We start from the raw sequence: 18981 nt of genomic DNA on the forward strand, positions 1-18981 counted from the left end.
TTAAATCGATGCAATAAAGTTCTTCTAAACCTGCTGTGATTTATGGGCCAGTATCAGAGTAACCCAAAAAGTTATTTTGAGCCCACTATGATTTAAATCCCATAGTTTCTTTTCCCTATCAAGAAAATGCATTATTTTGGGTATATATATGAGTGGCGTAATGGGATTGTTTTAACTCTTTTTTTTTTTTTTTTTTTTTGTCATCCGGGTATTTCATTCAGAATGAAAAGTTACAACGAAACCATTGCACAAAGGCAAAGTAGGCACTGGGAAGTGATTAGATTGTTTTAACTCTTTGAATTCAATTTTTCAGGATCATAAAATAAAGACAAAAACAAAACAGCCGTGTCATACTGTCATTTAATTACTGAGCAAGGAGCTAGCTACTTGTCTGTATTCATAAACAGTGTTTGTATCATTATTTAACGAAATATTGGGCTATTCGTATGAAATGCCACGACATAGCTGAATATAATATTAACTATTAAGTTTAGACATGATTGATAGTTTGATACGATTCGCAGTCGGTACACCATATTATATAGTACGTACGTAGTAGTAGAAAGGATAGGAGCAAGAAGGAGATAAATTTAGACCGACCCTTATTTAACATATACAAATAAGTGCTTGTAGTACTAGCCCACTTCCTTTCATTCTAGATATGTTTTTCCCCCACCGTTCGTATTCCATTTGTCCACACATTATTCCCAATATCAAATTGTAAATCACGTACTGGTTGATTTTGTGAATGTACACACACGCACACACAATTGTACGTTGACAATTAGGGTTTGCAGATATTTATCTTGATCATTTTTAAGATTTTTCACGAGGACTTTCCATTGTACACGCATTAATTAATGGTGTTTAACGACGAAACCTAAGAAAACCATATATATACCTATATATATATATATATTTATATAAGAACGTACGTGGATGTTAATTTTAATAAAGACTTTTACGAAAGGTTTTAAAGAAAAAAGGAGATTTTTACGGGAAATTACAGTAATTAATAACTATATATGCTGATTAAGAAAACACAAGCCCACGCACACACATTCATTTTACAAATTAAGTAAGAAGGACAAAAAAGGATGAAAACAAACAAAGACGCTTTTTTTTTTTTTTTTGTTCTCTCCGTAGTGGCTAATTTATACATATATATACCTATATAATTTAATCACACATTCTCCAAAGAGTAATATTATTATAACTAATTTTTCTAATACCTTTCGTCAGTTTAAACTAACACATGACATCTTTGAGAAGCTTGTACCTTCGTGTGGCCGTCTTAGGCGACGGCACTCCGCCTCCAGCTCCGGCAACGCCTTCGGCCACTTGACCATGATGGTTATTGTTATGATTGATCTCGCGGCCGGACGAATAGTCCGGTCGGTTTGTGAACTCATCATTTTCATAATTAACGGAAGAAGAAGACTTCTTTGAAGAAGAGCCGCCATGTCTAGCAACGTTTCCCAGCTTCCGGTCGTCGCTGCGGCACCAGTCGCAAATCTTGGCAGGCTCCGCAAACTCGCTGTAGTAGTTGCTACAATAACTATATATGATCAATTAAATAAAAGAAACCCATCAATATATAGCCGTGAACGGTCACTCTGTAAATATATATATGCTAAAGGAGGACTACTTACGAGTGCTGTAAGCGGCAGCGGCAGTGCCCGCAGCTGAAGAGCTTGTCGGAGAAACCGACGTCGCCGCACATGCAACATACTCTCTCCATGATCTTCACAATCTTTATTATTTTGTTTCTATATATATCGACCCTTGTATATATATGTTAGGCGCTGATGTTAGACTACCCTCTTATATTTATTCCCCACAAGCCAAAGCATCTCCTCTATATATATAACATATTTCTTAAAAAAATACAACTACGCGTGTTAGTAAAATGTACAGGTAGACCAGAGGTTTGCTTGTAGTCGTTGTCAACCTTAAAATGGGGAGTTTTAGTGAAATTACTGTTTTGTCCTTCCTTTGTGTTTTTCCCATGTCTTGCCGTTTTCTAGTTTTTACTCTTCCAGTATGGTCGTATGGATGGATCCATCTCAATGCCTACGGAAAGCAAGCGCGTTTGTTTTTAGTTAACTTGGAACATACAATGCAATGACTTGCGGTCTTTTCTTTCCATCAAATTCTAGGGGGGCTTTTCAAATAAAATAAATGTTGTATATCATATTATCATCATCAATTTCATTAGAACTCAGATCGACCATCGGTTTTTTTACTTTATAACGAAACGCTCGCTGGTATGCGACTGAGAGAGTGTTTTTGCGACAATAATGAAATTAATAACACCAAAAAATTGATCCAACTTAGTAGTACGTAGTACTGTTTTTGTCTCCCTTTTCCCATAAAGAGGAAAAAAATATTGGGATTATCACTTGGTGGTGATGTTGTATATCTCGATTGCACACTAACGTATAAGTTAATGGGAGTTCTGGCTTGAAGATCTAGTTCTTTAGCGAGTCTTCGTTGGTCCGGCGGCTTATGATCAATAGACGAGTTCTGCTGGTAGGGTCCAACTTGTCTCCAAGACTGATTCGTTATACTAGTTAAGTACTAAACGTGGCTAAAGAAGAATATTCTGTTAACTTTGATTTGTTTATATCAATATGATGCTGGACAAAAGTTTATTTAATGCAACGTCAAGCAATGTTGATGGATCGATAGAGATGAATTTAATGAGGAGGGTTAGGTTAAATACAATTTGGTACACATTTATTGTTTGCTTTTCCAATATTTATTGCGGTTTGCATGTTTCTCAAAAAGCCGGTTATTTTATATCTTGGGGGAAATTTTGATGCAACTCAGACGACTTGCAGTGTAAAATTGATAAAACACACAAATCACACGATGAAGGAATCCGAGGGAGACAAAATCAACGACGAAAATCAGTTCCCTGGTGGTTTCCTTGGCTTGAAATATAAACGGTCGGAGGGTGATCCACGTGGCAGATTTCAGGCGATATTTTTGGAGTTTGGTTGGCCATGTTGCCCTCTCTCTCCACCTATATCATTCATTTACGATGATGGTTCACCATGTACGCAACGCGCAATTTGGTGCCAATCCTTAATTAGAGGGTTTCAGGTTCCCACCTCTCTCTAATCTATTTGTATTTTATAAACTAGTTTAACGGAGGGGGACCTAATAATTATGATATATATATAACATGTGAATGAGAGAAGTGGACCCAAGTGATCCTTGCTGGTAGTGGCCTCAAGATTTACTTACTTCTTTTTCGGAGGAAATTCTTCGTGTTCATCATTTTTTCTTTCTTAAGTCTAGCTCTTTCCAACTTACAAGTTTAATTTATATTTCCAATTCGTAAGTTGAACCAAAAGAAAAAGGCATAATTCAAGCTAAGATTAGACCAACTGTCTTTCGTGACACACTTGCAAATAAAATCTGATAATGATTTTTATTGGTAGTAAAAGACAAAAAAGTTAGCAGTAAATATATAATTAGAAAGAAGAGAGACATAAAGGGATGATAGAATATTTTGGATGGCACTGTGGTAAATAATGCATCTAATAATAATCATTCGAGACAAGTGGACAACCCTACCTCTTTTGAGATTACTTTATAGCTTTCTATGTACAGGTTAAAAAAGGTTGAGAATCAAAATGATGATGATCGTAGAAGCAGAAGAATCAAAATGATGAGAATCAAAAGAGCAGAAGAATTAAGATGCTTTTTTGTTTGTTGAGCGAATTTATCATGAGTCCCCAACACAAATGAATAAAAGAATATGCTAATTTTCCTTTGTTGGATATATTAAAAGACAATTGAAAATCCAGACGACACGAGCTAGCAGAGTAATGGGCCTCTAGAAGAGTCGGGTAATGGAAGGCCCATTTACGAAACGAATGGGCTTGTTAATAGCAGCAGAGCGGCGGGCGACGTTATTATATCTCTGGAAATCACTCACCACAGCCCCCCCCCCCCCCGAAAATCGCAGAGCAAAAGTTTGCAACGCTTTCGAATCACCCACCATCCATCAATCGGATCTCAGAGAGAGCGTTCTCGTTAATCCCTAGCTATAGCTACTCTCTTGGATCCACCCCCTCCGAAAACCCTAGAAGGAAGAGCCCCTCTCGTCGTACCCTAGCATTTCGGATCTCGGATTCCCCCCCATACTCATGACTCCCTCCAAGGTCGCCGGTCATACCCGGTTCTTGCTCCACAGCTTTCATGATTCCGATGTCGACTCCATCGCCCTCCAGCTTTCTCAGGTACTTGTTTTTCTCTCTCTCTATCCTTGTAAGTTCTGAGATCAGCCTTACGAAGATATTCAAATTAAGATAATAAAGTGGTTGTTTTTTTTTTAGTTGGTTGATTTTGGAGTCGAGACTAGCATTCCAGTTCTCAAGACCTGCCTCGATTGCTTCACCGTCCGGCGAAGCCATCCTAATTCGTTGCAGCTTGAGAAAGTTGTATCCTTGGTCTTTAAACATGTGCTCAATTTGTCTAATCTCGCCACCCTGCTTTCTCACGCCCTCAAGGATGTTGAGCTCACTCAAGATTCCGTCCATGATTTGACTACTTGTTTGAATTTTTCTATCTCTGAGAAAATTGGCTTTGCTCTCGCCCTCACTGATTTTGAAAGATTAGATGCAAAGACGGCTGGTATGGCCCCGTCTCTTCTCCGTCTCTTTCTTCTCATTTCTCTTTGGTTTTATCTTACCTTTTTATGGCTTTTTCAGGACGCAACCTACTATTGGCTGAGATTGAGCAACTCTCTGCCAATACTGCCCAGATTGATTCAACTGAGCAAATTCAGAATGTTCTTTTGTTTCTCCACAAATCTGAGGATCTTTCCATGCATTTGGATTCCTTCTTACAGTTTTTGTCTTCTGCTCAACCTAGAGATGACTTCTCTTTTGCTCTTTCACCTATGCTTTCTCAACAAGTTCATGAAGCTCATGTTTTCAGGTGCCGCTTTTGACTTTCTTTCATCTGTTATTCCTTTTTTGATCCCTTATGTTTCTAATGCGTTTCTCACATTTTTCCTCTTCTGCTCTAGGAGCATGGATTTTCACATTGATTCTGCTGAAAACGAGTTTGATGCTATCTTAGCTGAAATCGATAAGGAAATCAGTGTTGGAGATCTCATGGGAGAATTAGGTTGTGGATTCACTGCTGATGCCCTACAGTGCAAAGAAATCTTGTCTACTTTTGCTCCATTAGGAGAGGCTACTATCTCAAGAATTCTTGGCAATGTTTCTCGGACATGTGCTGATCTTGAAGATAATCACACCACCTTTCCAACATTCACTTTAGCCCTTAGTTGCTGCATCCCTACTGAACTTCCCACCCCAAGGTCGTGGAATGTTGATATTCTAGTTGACACAATCAAGCAGCTTGTAAGTTATCTGAAACTCTATTACTTTGTCTAATCAATATAATTGATAGTTTCAAAACTTCATTTATCTTTTTTTTTTTTTTCGGAGCATGCATGATGATTATCTTTCTTTTATCAATGGATTTGTGAAGACATCTAGCTTATTGTTAACTGTTATTTGGTTCATGCTCTTAATATTTTATGCTAAATCAGGCTCCTGGCACAAGCTGGAGGAAAGTAATTGAGAATCTCGATCATGACGGATTTGACATCCCTAATATGGAGTCTTTCTCATTTTTTATGCGGCTCTATAAAGCTGCTTGCAAGGTGTGTTCTCATACTCTCTAATTTGACTGCTTGAAAATATGTTTACTTCATTTTGTTGTTTGAGGGTGTTAATCTGATTCTTGCAGGAGCCATTTCCTCTTGATGCTGTATGTGCTTCTGTCTGGAAAAATATGGAAGGTCAATTATCCTTTCTTAAGCATGCAATATCTGCTCCACCAGAAGTATTCACCTTTATGCATTCTCCAAGGAAGCTGGTGAGATACCACACGTCTGTGCTTAGAGCTGTTTTTCCTTGTTACTGTCACTATTCTGACCAGTTGTATTTTAGGTATATATTGATAACATGCACAGCCATGAGCAACAGTTAGGACTATCCAATCATGCATGGCTGTCGCTCGATCTCCTGAATGTGCTTTGCCAATTGGCCGAGAGAGGTCATGCCGTTTTAGTTAGCTCGTTGCTCCAGTATCCACTCACACAGTGTCCTAGAACCTTGCTTCTTGGAATGACACACATCAAAGTATTTCTCCACGACTGGTCTTAGGTGATACATGCTTGTAATCTTGATTTTTTTTTGTTTGACTAAGTATGTCAATCCTCTTACTGCAGACTGCCTATAACCTCATACAGCGTGAAGTGGTTTCTGCTATTCTTCCAGTGATAATAACGAATTCCCAGGATAGTGGTTTTATCCTTAATCTCTGGCATCAGAATGCAGAACTCGTTCTGTGGGGGATTTTAGATGCCCAAAATCTTAAAGCAGACAGCTTGCTCCGAATAATTGAAATCTGTCATGAGCTAAAGGTGAGTATATTGTATTGAAAATGCGTGACAGTGGCTCAATTTATCTCATTATAATGCTTTCCTCTTTTCTTACAACAACCTCTCTATTTCTATGTACTAATCATGGCTTATTTATTTATTTATTTCAGATTCTCTCTGTTGTCTTAGAATCAGTTCCAGTCTCATTCAGTATCAAATTGGCAGTCCTTGCCTCATTGAGAGGTCTTTTGGACATTGAGAACTGGTTGCCAAACTGCCTGTATGTGTATAAGGATCTCTTTGCTGAGGTAACATATCGTTTACAACCATATTCCTATTTCTAGTTTTTTAGAGATGAGAAGTGGTATCTATCATCTAATTATGTTTTTCATATTTCAGGAGTGTCTCAAATTTGTCAAGAATGTGCATTTTAGCGAATCAGACGATTTTACTGCCAAAAGTTTTCATCCTTCAGATCCTTTATCAGATCTTCATCTGGATGCAACAACTTCCCTAATGAAAGTTAGTTTGATTCCCTATTTCGTTTGGTTTTCGGCTATTGCTTCATATCTACTGAGATCAATTTGTTTGAACATGTATTGTAGGTTTTGAAAGCTCATGATAATGCGATTACTTCATCTCAACTAGTCGAGGAGATTGAAAAGGTCAATGCAGCTATTTTGGATTGTAATCCTAAACTGCAGAATGGCGAGGCTAAAGATTCATCAACATCAACTGCATATGGAGATGATGTTGAGGCAGAAGCAAACGCCTATTTCCATCAAATGTTTTCTAGTCAGTTGAGTGTTGATGCAATGGTTCAAATGCTTTCCCGATACAAGGACTCTTTGGTTCAAAGGTTCGATATTGACAAGCTATATTTCAGAATTTCAATTTTTCTCCTCATGTTTGTCAGGCTCCTCATGCATAAGGAAAATCACGAGATTGTTTTTTTGGCAGGGAAAAATTAATTTTTGAATGCATGATTGCTAATCTGTTTGAAGAATATCGGTTTTTCCCCAAGTATCCCGAGAGACAGCTGAAAATAGCCTCCATACTCTTTGGTGAGTGGATCTTTTATAAGGATGTTTTTACTTTGATGTAGCGGGTGGTTTGTGTTGGGGAGGGGGTATACCATAATATCTTCTATGCTATTGTGTTAGCTCTCGACATTTTTTACCGTGCTAATTGAGATCTCTTCAGATTTAACCCGACCATCCTGTGAGCAAATTTGAGCGTTTCTTCAGATTTGTATTGTTTACATTCTCTTGAATCTACTGTGACTTGTACAAATTTCAGGTTCTGTTATAAAACACCAGCTTATAAGTTCCCTCACTCTGGGGATGGCCCTGCGTCTTGTGTTGGATTCTTTGCGTAAACCTGCAGATTCAAAAGTATGGATTCTTTTGTTGTTTATTTCTGTCTCCCGGCTTTTTTTTTGTGAGTGATCTGTCATCTTCTTTCTTTCCTGATTCATGCAGATGTTTCTGTTTGGAAGCAAAGCTCTGGAACAGTTCGTGAATCGTCTTGTTGAATTGCCTCAATACTGCAACCATATTTTGCAAATATCTCATCTGCGTAGCACTCACCCTGAGTTAGTCACTGTTATTGAACAAGCACTTTCAAGGATATCATCTGGTAATTTAGAATCAGATGCCTCTGTTTCGCACCCTGGGCCCTCACAGTCTATCCCTGGAAATGGCGAGGTAGGATTTTGGTTTAAAAGTTGTCTTTTGATTGAATGTGCTAATTGTCTTGCCATAAGTTGATACTGCGAATTTTGATCAACAATCTGTTTCAAACATGAGATCATATAGCTAGAGTTATCTATTGAAAAGGGGAAAGAAAATTGATTGATCATTTCTGTTTCTAGTCTCATGCCTTTCATTTTAGCTCTTTAGCCGTAATGTGGAATTACTGTAAGCTTCTCGTGGTCTGGGTTGGCTTATATCTTTTCTCACTGTAAATCGGCTTTCGGAATTTTCTGGTGAGATGAAATTAAAAAATTGTTTCTGTTTTTTTTTTTTTAAACTTTGCGTTGGCAGTTGAGTGGTTCTGGAATTGGCCAATCAGCATTACAGCTTCAACAGAAAAATGAAGTGCATATTGATGACCGCAGCAAATTGCCAAATGTGCTATCTAACGAGGCAAAGCCACTTCTGCCATCGTTATCAACCACTTCCGCTGATGTTTCTGTCAATCCTAAGGTGATGACTTTCTCTTGAATTTTTCTTTTATGGCTGTGTATGGGTGTAAGAGTTTCCATTTCAGCTGACTAGTTATTCTTGCAGAATCCTGGCATTACAACTTCTTCATCAACCTCCGCTGGTTTTGTTCGCCCAGCTCGTGCAGCCACTTCAACAAGTAATCTCTAGTCAACTTAGTTTTATAACTGTTTTTTTTTATAAATATAATAGGGAATATAGTTCTTTCCTATCAAGAGAAGAAATGTTACTAAAATTCGATTATCACAGGGTTTGGCTCGGCTTTGAACATAGAAACCTTGGTTGCAGCAGCAGAAAGAAGGGAAAACGCAATCGAGGTACGTTGCCATTTTACTATTGTCTATTTAGATTCAGAATTATCTTCTTTTGGTTACATTGCATAAGGAACTGTCAGTATGTCAAATGTCTACTTTTTAGTATGAATGACAATAACAAGTCTTTTTTTTTTCCAGGCTCCACCTTCAGATGTTCAGGACAAAGTTTCTTTCATAATCAATAATATCTCTACAGCAAACATTGAATCTAAAGGGAAAGAGTTTGCTGAAATTTTGCCCCAACAGTATTATCCTTGGTTTGCACAGTACATGGTTATGAAAAGGTACTGATTAGTCGTGTTCTTTATGTTTGCAGTTAATGCAAGGTTTCTTTCTTATTTTTTTCCTGCATGTGTTTAATACCTGATAGTGCGATGTGTTTAATACCTAATAGAGCGAGCATCGAGCCGAATTTTCATGATCTGTACCTGAAGTTCTTGGACAAAGTTGATTCCAAGCTGTTGTTTAAGGAGATACTTCAAAATACTTACGAAAATTGCAAGGTTATTTTTCTTCACACAAGTGATTTTGCGGTGATGGGTGTACTCTTTTGTTTGGCAAAATTTTTCTTTCCTTAATTTCTTTAGTTTTGCAGGTTCTTTTGGGTTCAGAGCTCATAAAGTCAAGTTCAGAAGAGCGATCTCTGCTTAAAAATTTAGGCAGTTGGCTTGGAAAGTTGACCATTGGAAGGAATTATGTTTTAAGGGCGCGAGAAATAGATCCAAAATCCTTGATTGTGGAGGTAATTGCTACTATTTCCTTCAAATTTATCTCGTTCTTTTGTAATACACTGTCATATTGTTGATATCAACTTTGTTTTTCTCCTTTTGCAGGCCTATGAAAAAGGGTTGATGATAGCGGTCATTCCATTCACTTCAAAGGTTGGTGATGGTTGATTGTCATTCATAGCTGTTGTAAGGTTGATTTCTTGAGTTCTAATTTACTGTCAATTCAGGTTCTGGAGCCATGCCAAAACAGTATTGCGTATCAGCCTCCCAATCCTTGGACGATGGCTATACTTGGGTTACTCGCTGAGATCTATTCAATGCCAAACCTAAAAATGAATCTGAAGTTTGACATAGAGGTATCTGGTTGTTAAGAAGATCATAGTAAAGATGATTGGTCCTCTTGAGCATCACAAATTATTTTACATCACTTCTATTTGTGTATCCAATGTTTTTTTCTCAACTCGTCTTTCTCTTCAGGTTTTATTCAAGAACCTTGGTGTTGAGGTTAAGGAAGTAGCGCCAACTTCCCTTCTAAAGGATCGGAAGAGAGAAATAGATGGGAATCCTGATTTTAGTAACAAAGATCTTGGAGTAACACATATATCTCAGCCACAGATGATTCCAGAGCCTAAAACAATTTCTCCTCTTAAGCAAATTGATCTACCTCTTGATGTTGCAAATTCACCTAATACAGACGTTCCCTCGAAGTTATTATCACAGGTTATTTTTTGTGTAGTTTTTTAACCTATGTCTGGTTATTTTTTGTGTAGTTTTTTAACCTATAATGTCTGTTTTACTTATCAATGATAGTTAGCCCCTTGCTTTTTCTTTTCAGTATGTAGCCCCACAACGTGTTTATACTAATACTTTGGTGGATGACGAGAAAGTGGCAACTCTAGGCTTGCCTGAGCAGCTCCCGTCACCTCAAGGACTGTTCCAGTCAACTCCATCTCCATTGTTTTCTATTAGTCAGGTACGATTTTCATAGGCATGTCGATCAAAGTTATTATCTAGATGATTGCTCAAATCCTTTCTACTTTTAATGTGATGGCCAGCAGCTGTCAGCAGCACTTCCCAACATTGGAAATCATGTTGTTATCAATCAGAAATTAAGCGCATTTGGTATGCACTTTCCATTTCAGAGGTTTGTGACTAATGGTCTCTTACTGGTGAAATCATTATGATTGTAGCGCAATGAAGCTATTTTTTATTACACACTAAACTATTATCCATTGTCAGAGTGGTACCACTTGCCATGGACAGAGCTATCAAGGAGATTGTGTCTGGTATTGTTCAGCGAAGTGTTTGTATTGCATGCCAAACAACAAAAGAGCTTGTGCTAAAGGTTGACCAATCTAAACCTTTCTCCGTTTTTTTTTTCCTTTATTACTTTTACGTTACTTGTTTTTAGTCTCGTGCCTCAAAATTTTCCTTATCCCCCATTTGATTTCTATTGCTTTTGACTCCACAACTAAATTATTTGATTCCCATTGATCACAAATGTCAGTCTCTATTAAAAACAGAAAATCTCCAGGGCTTTGATCTTATTTATTTATCGTAGATTATTGTTTCTGTTTTTTGACTCCAGGATTATGCCCTGGAACCCGATGAGTCACGTATTTATAATGCTGCTCACTTGATGGTTGCGAGTTTAGCTGGGAGTTTGGCTCATGTGACTTGCAAGGTTTTTCCTTCTTATAAGGCTTGGATTCTTAAGATTCTTTAGCTTTTTTGTATACATCTCGTTTACATTTCATGCTATTACATTTCTGCCCTGTTACTCTAAACCAACAAGCTCTATTTTTCTCTCTGTTTTTTTGTGCATTCTCTGGTATTTTTAGGAACCCCTGCGCACTTCAATATCCGGTCATCTACGGAATTCGCTCCAGGGTCTGAATATTTCAAATGACGCTCTTGAACAAATTGTGCAACTTGTCACAAATGACAACCTTGATTTGGGTTGTGCTGCTATTGAACAGGCGGCTACAGAGAAGGTTTGGTTTGTGTTAGATATTAGATCTCGGACGTTATTTCTGTTTCAGCTTTTAGATTTATTGAATTAAATGACCAAAGTAGGCAATACAAATTTTTTTGTTTACCAGGGATAATTCCTTCTAGTTACTAGTTTTTATGTCCGTGTCCCTACAGGCAATACAAACAATTGATGCGGACATTGCACAGCAATTGTTGTTACGCAGAAAGCATAGAGATGGTGCTGGATCCTCCTTTTTCGATCCAAACATTCTATCACAAAATTCCGTCAGTTTTATACCTGAATCCCTCCGTCCAAAACCTGGACACCTCTCCCTGTCTCAGCAGCGAGTTTATGAGGTGCTGTTTTTAACATGTAGTTGCCTCTGGTATGTTTTGTGTTTGTATGACTAAACAAGACGTGTGCATTTTCAGGACTTTGTTCAACATCCTTGGCAGAAGCAGTCGACCCAAACGTCACATGGTTTATCTGCTGCATCAAGCTCATCTGGCGATGTTGCGCTTGGTAGTGGGTATGGTCCAGTATCAGGAAAAGTTGCTTCTGAATTTTTGTCTAGTGTTGGAAACGCTCGGATGGACATGGTCTCCCGGCCAACAGATATTTCTGTGGATGGTTTTGAATCTTCCCCAGTCTCACTTTTGAGGTGCTTTGTTGTAAAGCAGATCGATAAAACTGCTTTCATTTCTATTCTCGTATTTCACAGCTGAATGTTAACATATCATTTTACCTGTGTTAAAGCTCACAAGTTGATCCAGCTGGTGACTCATCCAGTCTTCAACTTTCTAAGTCACTACCAACCTCTGAATTGAATCTGGCTGAATCCTCTGACGCTGCTACGAAAGTGAGATATACTCTGTGTTTTCAAATTATTACTCTTTCTTAGGTTTATAATGAATTGCTAAGCTGTGCTTATTTATATATAAGGAAACTGGAACATCACTGCAGACATTGACTTCTGCTACCATGGAACGACTTGGTGGAAATAATATTATACAGCCTTCACTGTCCACGAGAGATGCACTGGATAAATGTCAAATTGTTACTCAGAAGGTTACTGGAGTGGTTATCTTTTGTTTTCCTTGCTGCATTTATTTTGGCTGCTTTATATGTGAGTGACTTCTTGAAACTGTTTCAGATGGAGGAATTAGTGGCTAATAATGCAGGAGATGACGAAATCCAGGTATTTGATTTCCTAGTGCCTAAGTGGTTATAGTGCTGAATCGTTATCCATTTTCGTGCACCTAGAATTAATGAAATTAGAAGTTAATTTTGAAAACCTTTTGTAACTTTTGGAAATGGTTTCTGTGGTTCTTTCAATTGATGCCTATTTGCTTCTATCTCATTGATTTTTCAGGCCGTAGTTTCTGAAGTTCCTGAAATCATCCTCAGATGTATAAGCAGAGATGAAGCCGCTTTTGCTGTCGCCCAAAAAGCTTTCAAGGCTCTTTATGAGAATGCATCAAGTAACCTTCACGTCAGTGCTAACCTAGGAATACTTGTTGCTATTCGTGATGTTTGCAAGCGTGTTGTTAAAGAGCTCACTAGTTGGGTATGTTTACAACCTTTTCAAGATCTAAGCATTCATATCTTTATTGTATTTCACACTTCTCTTATGTGCTTTAGTTCAGCTGTTTCTGAAATTTCTCCATAAATTTGTCACTATTCCTGTCATAACACCTATCATATAAGTGTTAGGTCGAGCCTGTTTCTTGTAGTTGGAGCTTATCCTCAAATGGTTATAGATACGATATTTTTTTTGGTATATTTAGTTATAATTATTTAACTTTCTTCGAACTTCTTGACACAGGTTATTTATTCAGAGGAGGAGCGGAAGCTCAACAAAGATATTACTATTGGTCTAATCCAACGTGAGTTGCTTAGCCTAGCGGAGTACAATGTCCACATGGCGAAGCATCTTGATGGAGGGAGAAACAGTATGCTGAACTGCATATCCTTTGTTTATGTCCTTGTATAGTTACATTTTTTCTTTTTTTTTTTTGCAAGTGAACGTGTCTGACTAGTTGTTTGCTGTGCAGAGAGCGCAACTGACTTTGCTATTTCTCTACTCCAATCTTTGGTCACTGAGGAGTCGAGTGTCATTTCAGAGCTCCACAGTCTTGTTGATGCGCTGGCAAAGGTTGCGATTTTAACATTCTTCTGCAGTCGCATATTCTTGTTCTATTATCAATAATGCTTGTTATAAAAAGAACCAGTTAATAGGTGCGAAAACTTACAACTAGGGAAGGTTTTTTTCTTATGCTTAAATCTGCTGCATAACACTTTTTATCATAGAATGCCAACTGACAGATATTGTGGTTAGGTTCAAATATTTTTTATATGTTTTGCATGTTAAATGTCATGTTTTGGTGTTTATGAAATTTGACATTATTATTTTGGTGGTGCTGCAATTTGTATTCTTGTTTTGGTTGTAGCTTGCCTCAAAATCCGGATCGCCTGAGTCATTGCAACAGCTAATTGACATCATACGAAATCCAGTTACTAACACAGCTGGCCTCTCTGATAGTTCAGCCGGAAATGACAACAATGATAGGCAAAAGGATGAAAAGGTGTCAGATGTCTTCATCACCTAATTTTGCTTGTAATCAGACTGTAAATTTATTTGACATGTTAGCTTTTTATTAGGTTGCGTGCAATATCACCACTAACACAGAAGAGAATACCAGCTTGGATTATGTGGAATTAGATCCTGCGGTTTTCCAGAATCGGGTAATTTGTTTGCATGTTATTAGCGTTCATCAACTTCTATATTGATTAAGAACTTTCCTTTTTTTTTTTTTTCTTAACTTGATTGGGAATTGCATAAATCTAAAATTTTCACTTACAAAACAGTAAAGCAAAAGCTGAAATGTTTGCTTCAGCACAATCAATTTGCAAGCTACAAAAAGGGTTTCAAAACAACCGTTTCTATTATCGTTCAGTATGCATGTTTTTTTTTTCCATAACCTTTTTGTCTTGTAGATGCATTTTAAGTTTCCACTTTAATTCTATGTATTATCTATTTTCTTCATTAAATACATACATGCGTTTACAGTTTGTTATCTCTTCAGTTTTATGTTTGAACATACATCTCTCGTGCGTGCTGTTTATCTCTTCTTTTTGTCTTGGTCTGTATGGTTTGGCAGGTGTCCACGCTTTTTAAAAACTGGTATCAAATCTGCGAACTTCCTGGTGCAAATGAAACCGCTTGTTCACAATACGTCTTGCATTTGCATCAGACTGGACTACTTAAGGGAGATGATACAACAGAGAGTTTTTTCCGAATTCTTCTGGTGATTTTACCTTTTAAGAATGTTTTAGCAGCAGCACTTTCAAAATCTTGACAGGCCTCATTATTAATATTGGCTTTCCTTTCTCTAGGAACTTTCTGTTGCTCATTGTATATCTTCTGAAGATATTAATTCTGGTGCTGTGCAATCTCCTCAGCAACCTCAGAGTCCATCATTCCTTATCATTGATATGTATGCAAAGCTTGTTTTTTCAATATTGAAGGTAAAATGCTCATTTATTTTGATTTCCATTCCTTGTGGATAATTAAGCCCAAAATACATTGCTGGCTAAGCTTTTTTGTTTTGTTTGTTTCTTATGACAATCTGTTCAGTATTTCCCTGAGCAGGAGTCTAGCAGCAAGTTATTTCTTCTTTCAGAGGTAAAGGGACACATACTCTTATTGGAAAAAAGTCTAACTTTTACTATTACGGGTGGAAAAGGTGAGTGGGTTTGATATTGATTACCTGTTTCAGATCATGGCTGCCACAGTGAGATTTATTCACAAGGACGCAGAAGATAAAAAGACATCACTCAATCCTAAACCATATTTCCGATTGTTCATCAACTGGCTACTGGACTTGTGTTCCCTGGATCCTGGGACGGATGGTGCAAACTTTCAGGTGCATTTTGTTGTCCTTGAAGTAGCTGCTATATATTGTTATCACTTTAATTAATCGTTTGTTGCAGGTTCTCACAGCTTTTGCCAACGCCTTCCACGCGTTGCAGCCTCTTAAGATACCTGCTTTCAGGTTAGGACACAAACCTATTTCTCCCCATGCTTCAATTAAAACTTAAAAGTGAATCTCTCAGGAACTTTGAGGGCTGTCAAATACCTATGTCGTGGAATATTTCATGTGGTTGACATATGTGTCTTCTTTTCTTTGATTTATGATCTGTGTTTTATAAAAAAATTTCTTCATCACTGAGGTTCTTATAAAATTTTCCAGCTTTGCATGGCTAGAGCTTGTCAGCCACAGAAGCTTCATGCCCAAACTACTTACAGTAAATGGCCAGAAGGGCTGGCCATATGTTCAACGCCTGCTGGTGGACTTGCTTCAGTTTCTTGAGCCATTTTTAAGAAATGCTGAACTCGGAGGACCAGTTTGTGCCTTTTTCTCTTCTGTAATTGTTTTGCATCGGACACTGAAGGATATAGTCGATGGTAACTTAATGTGGTATCTTTTTTGTTTGTTTATTGATCGTAGGTTCATTTCCTATACAAAGGGACATTGAGAGTGTTACTGGTGCTGCTTCATGACTTCCCAGAGTTCCTGTGTGATTATCATTTTACTTTCTGTGATGTGATTCCTTCAAGTTGCATACAAATGCGGAATATTATCCTCAGTTCTTTTCCGCGGAACATGAGGCTTCCTGATCCTTCTACCCCAAATTTAAAGGTACGAGATGATAGTGGAGATTCCAGCATGTTCATCATATTCTAAAGAAAATATATTCGTTGTAGGCTGAATTATCGTGTTCATTGCAGATTGATTTGTTGCCTGAGATAGTAGAAGCTCCCTGTATCCTTTCCGAGGTTGATGCTGCGCTAAAGGCAAAGCAAATGAAGAATGAGGTGGATGAGTATCTTACGGTAATAGGAACACCTGATTCTTCAATTTACTTATCCTCACTTTGGTATTCTTGAGATTATATCAGGAGATACTCATTAAAATTTTTCTGCAGTCGAGGCAGCAAAATTCAACTTTCCTAAGTGAGTTGAAGACAAAGTTACTTCTGTCGTCCAGCGAGGCTAGTTCAGCTGGAACCCGTTACAGTGTACCATTGATCAACTCGCTTGTGCTATATACTGGAATGCAGGTATGGGTCTAATTACTATACAGTCTTTTTTTTTTTTAAAGTATAGTTTATTGAAATATATGCAAAAAACCTGGTATTGCGATAACAGGCTATTCAGCAGCTTCAGGCCGGTGAGACACAGGCTCAAAATGTTGTGGCCTTGCAGATGTTCAAGTATTTAAGTATGGAACTTGATACTGAAGGGCGGTACCTGTTCCTAAATGCAATAGCCAATCAGCTTCGATATCCCAACAACCACACTCATTACTTTTCTTTCATCATGCTCTATCTGTTCTTCGAATCTGACCAGGTGAGGTTGCTTTGCTTGTCATTGTCAAGAGGAGGTGTGTGGATAAATTAGTGGGCATGGAAATCTGATTTTTTATTTTTTTTTGTTTGGGGGATGAATGAAACAGGAGATCATACAGGAGCAAATAACAAGAGTGCTGTTGGAACGGCTAATTGTGAACAGGCCACATCCATGGGGACTTCTAATCACATTCATTGAGCTAATAAAGAATCCAAGATATGGCTTCTGGAAACAAGCCTTCATCAGATGTGCGCCTGAGATTGAGAAGCTCTTTGAATCGGTAGCCAGATCCTGTGGTGGCCTTAAGCCTGTCGACGAGGGAATGGTCTCGGGAGGTTGGGTCTCAGACAATTCTCATTAGCTCTCTAGCTTTCAACTTGTATATGTATGCGTATTTTGACATTATGTTGTAACAATAATACAGTAGGGGGGAGATTTTAGGAGTCTTAGTTTATTTATTTATTTAGTATAATAGATTCAAAAACATGTTCCGATAACTCCTGAAAGAAAGAAACAAAATTAAAAGATTGGTCCAAATAGAGCTTTTCAAATAAGTTTTCATACATTGGAAAACAATACCACTTACCTTGGTAAATGAGGATCAGTTATACGGCGTTCACGCAACTCCTCCAGTGATAGAAGCTGCAGCAGATAATGGTGAAAAGGAAAACACTTTCAATTTATTGAAACCATTAAATTTGGCGAAATGATTTACCGTATCAGGATCTGGTACAGATGGCATGGTTGACTCCTGGTGATCAAATCCTTGTTGTTCGAACTTTCTCTGTCTGAGTCTCTGGTTTGGGGCTCGAAAGAGCCTACTCATGAGTTCTTCCCGCAAAAAGAATGTGGGTCTTTGAAAGGTGCAGATGACTCAGGCCGGAAAGAAAAGAACAACGAATTTTCAAAGTTTTGAAAGAAAGACCCCCATTCTTCCTGCGGGAAGAACTGTGATTATATATTTGATGAGTGAAGTATGTCTCATTTGTCTAAGTTCTTCATCTGTTTTTTTTTGGGTTTTAAAGTTAGAATTAGGGAAGTTTGACTTTGTTCTCATATTTGAGAATATGTTTGATTCGGTGATATAGTATTTATTGATAGAAAATTCAAATTTCCATGATTACTATATAGCGATCCCAAAACTTATATCTAAAAGCTCACACATTTATTTTGTAACAATCCTTTTATTAGGTGTTCCTTTAAAAGTGTTTGTAAATGTTATGGCGCGAACGTCACAGAAAGATATCCCTTACCAAAGTCAAATCCTCGAGGCAGTTGAAATCTTCTATACGCATCAAACCCTTGGATTTGATCCTCGTTTCTTGATAACACACTATGCTTCGGCATTCGGCAATCGTTATTGTCAGATCTTTTTTACTTGTATAGGCTCTTGCTAAACCTTTTTTCGTTTGTCGTAAATCTTGATCCTTCTAATAAGATTGAGATTTCCACATGAGAAATGAAAAGTGATAGACAAACACGTGGTGACGTAATGATTGAAGCAGTTGTTTCACCAAAACCTTAGTATAAAGCTTTGGATGCTCTCTTCCCAAAGTCCTTGGATGATAAATAAAATGATTAAGCCTCCTCCACATTTGTCTGTAAATCATTGACTTTTCAGCACCACAACCCTTTTTCTTTCCTGTCTGTTTTTTTTTTTTTTTTTTTTTCGATTTCGCTGAAAATATATAAATAAATATAAGGTGGTTAAATTCAATAAACCAAAATAAATAGGGCGGGACATGAATAAATTACATGATTGTGGACAGTCCGATCCCTGTCACGTAGATAACTTAGGTTGTATAATAATAAAACATAGGACTTTATGTAACAGCGACATATGAATACACAAAATCTAATAATAAGTATACTATGTAGGAGATGCGTGTGAGGCGGTCCATAAAGAGAGCCATA

The 18981-nt window shown here is 37.6% G+C and overlaps 2 protein-coding genes and 1 long non-coding RNA gene across 7 annotated transcripts; 1 reads left to right on the forward strand and 2 right to left on the reverse strand.

Annotated features, from left to right (window-relative positions):
• Nucleotides 1–1006: 1006 nt before the first annotated feature.
• On the reverse strand, nucleotides 1007–2404 carry LOC9328091. Its single transcript, XM_021014163.1, has 2 exons — nucleotides 1653–2404; nucleotides 1007–1558 (listed from the first exon to the last, which is right to left on the reverse strand). The coding sequence occupies exons 1-2, from the start codon at nucleotides 1739–1741 to the stop codon at nucleotides 1249–1251; spliced, it is 399 nt and encodes a 132-aa protein (XP_020869822.1). The 5' UTR covers nucleotides 1742–2404; the 3' UTR covers nucleotides 1007–1248.
• A 1567-nt stretch (nucleotides 2405–3971) lies between these two features.
• On the forward strand, nucleotides 3972–17630 carry LOC9325401 (CCR4-NOT transcription complex subunit 1). 5 transcript variants are annotated; one of them, XM_002889291.2, is made up of 49 exons: nucleotides 3972–4253; nucleotides 4350–4647; nucleotides 4725–4953; nucleotides 5045–5384; nucleotides 5576–5689; nucleotides 5776–5904; nucleotides 5979–6170; nucleotides 6260–6454; nucleotides 6583–6720; nucleotides 6812–6934; nucleotides 7018–7271; nucleotides 7373–7476; nucleotides 7712–7806; nucleotides 7894–8118; nucleotides 8458–8619; nucleotides 8704–8776; nucleotides 8887–8954; nucleotides 9090–9235; nucleotides 9346–9454; nucleotides 9547–9693; nucleotides 9785–9832; nucleotides 9907–10035; nucleotides 10157–10399; nucleotides 10515–10652; nucleotides 10738–10823; nucleotides 10919–11024; nucleotides 11268–11363; nucleotides 11521–11673; nucleotides 11828–12010; nucleotides 12086–12315; nucleotides 12411–12513; nucleotides 12597–12722; nucleotides 12808–12852; nucleotides 13027–13221; nucleotides 13480–13606; nucleotides 13709–13809; nucleotides 14105–14239; nucleotides 14316–14399; nucleotides 14816–14962; nucleotides 15051–15182; nucleotides 15292–15339; nucleotides 15434–15580; nucleotides 15648–15709; nucleotides 15908–16061; nucleotides 16166–16357; nucleotides 16447–16551; nucleotides 16644–16778; nucleotides 16867–17067; nucleotides 17174–17536. In XM_002889291.2, the coding sequence occupies exons 1-49, from the start codon at nucleotides 4161–4163 to the stop codon at nucleotides 17426–17428; spliced, it is 7140 nt and encodes a 2379-aa protein (XP_002889337.1). In that variant the 5' UTR covers nucleotides 3972–4160; the 3' UTR covers nucleotides 17429–17536. The 5 variants fall into 5 exon arrangements, with proteins under 5 accessions (XP_002889337.1, XP_020869823.1, XP_020869825.1 ...); XM_021014164.1 differs by having other exon boundaries at nucleotides 4023–4253; nucleotides 9322–9454; nucleotides 10735–10823; nucleotides 17174–17630; XM_021014166.1 differs by having other exon boundaries at nucleotides 4023–4253; nucleotides 9322–9454; nucleotides 10735–10823; nucleotides 12618–12722.
• LOC9325402 lies at nucleotides 17554–18311 on the reverse strand. The gene is made up of 3 exons (XR_002329584.1): nucleotides 17783–18311; nucleotides 17654–17709; nucleotides 17554–17567 (listed from the first exon to the last, which is right to left on the reverse strand). It is a non-coding gene; the product is annotated as an uncharacterized LOC9325402 (long non-coding RNA).
• Between the last annotated feature and the right edge of the window lie 670 nt (nucleotides 18312–18981).

This window comes from Arabidopsis lyrata (genome assembly GCF_000004255.2).
Source record: "Arabidopsis lyrata subsp. lyrata unplaced genomic scaffold ARALYscaffold_1, whole genome shotgun sequence".
NCBI lineage: Eukaryota > Viridiplantae > Streptophyta > Magnoliopsida > Brassicales > Brassicaceae > Arabidopsis > Arabidopsis lyrata.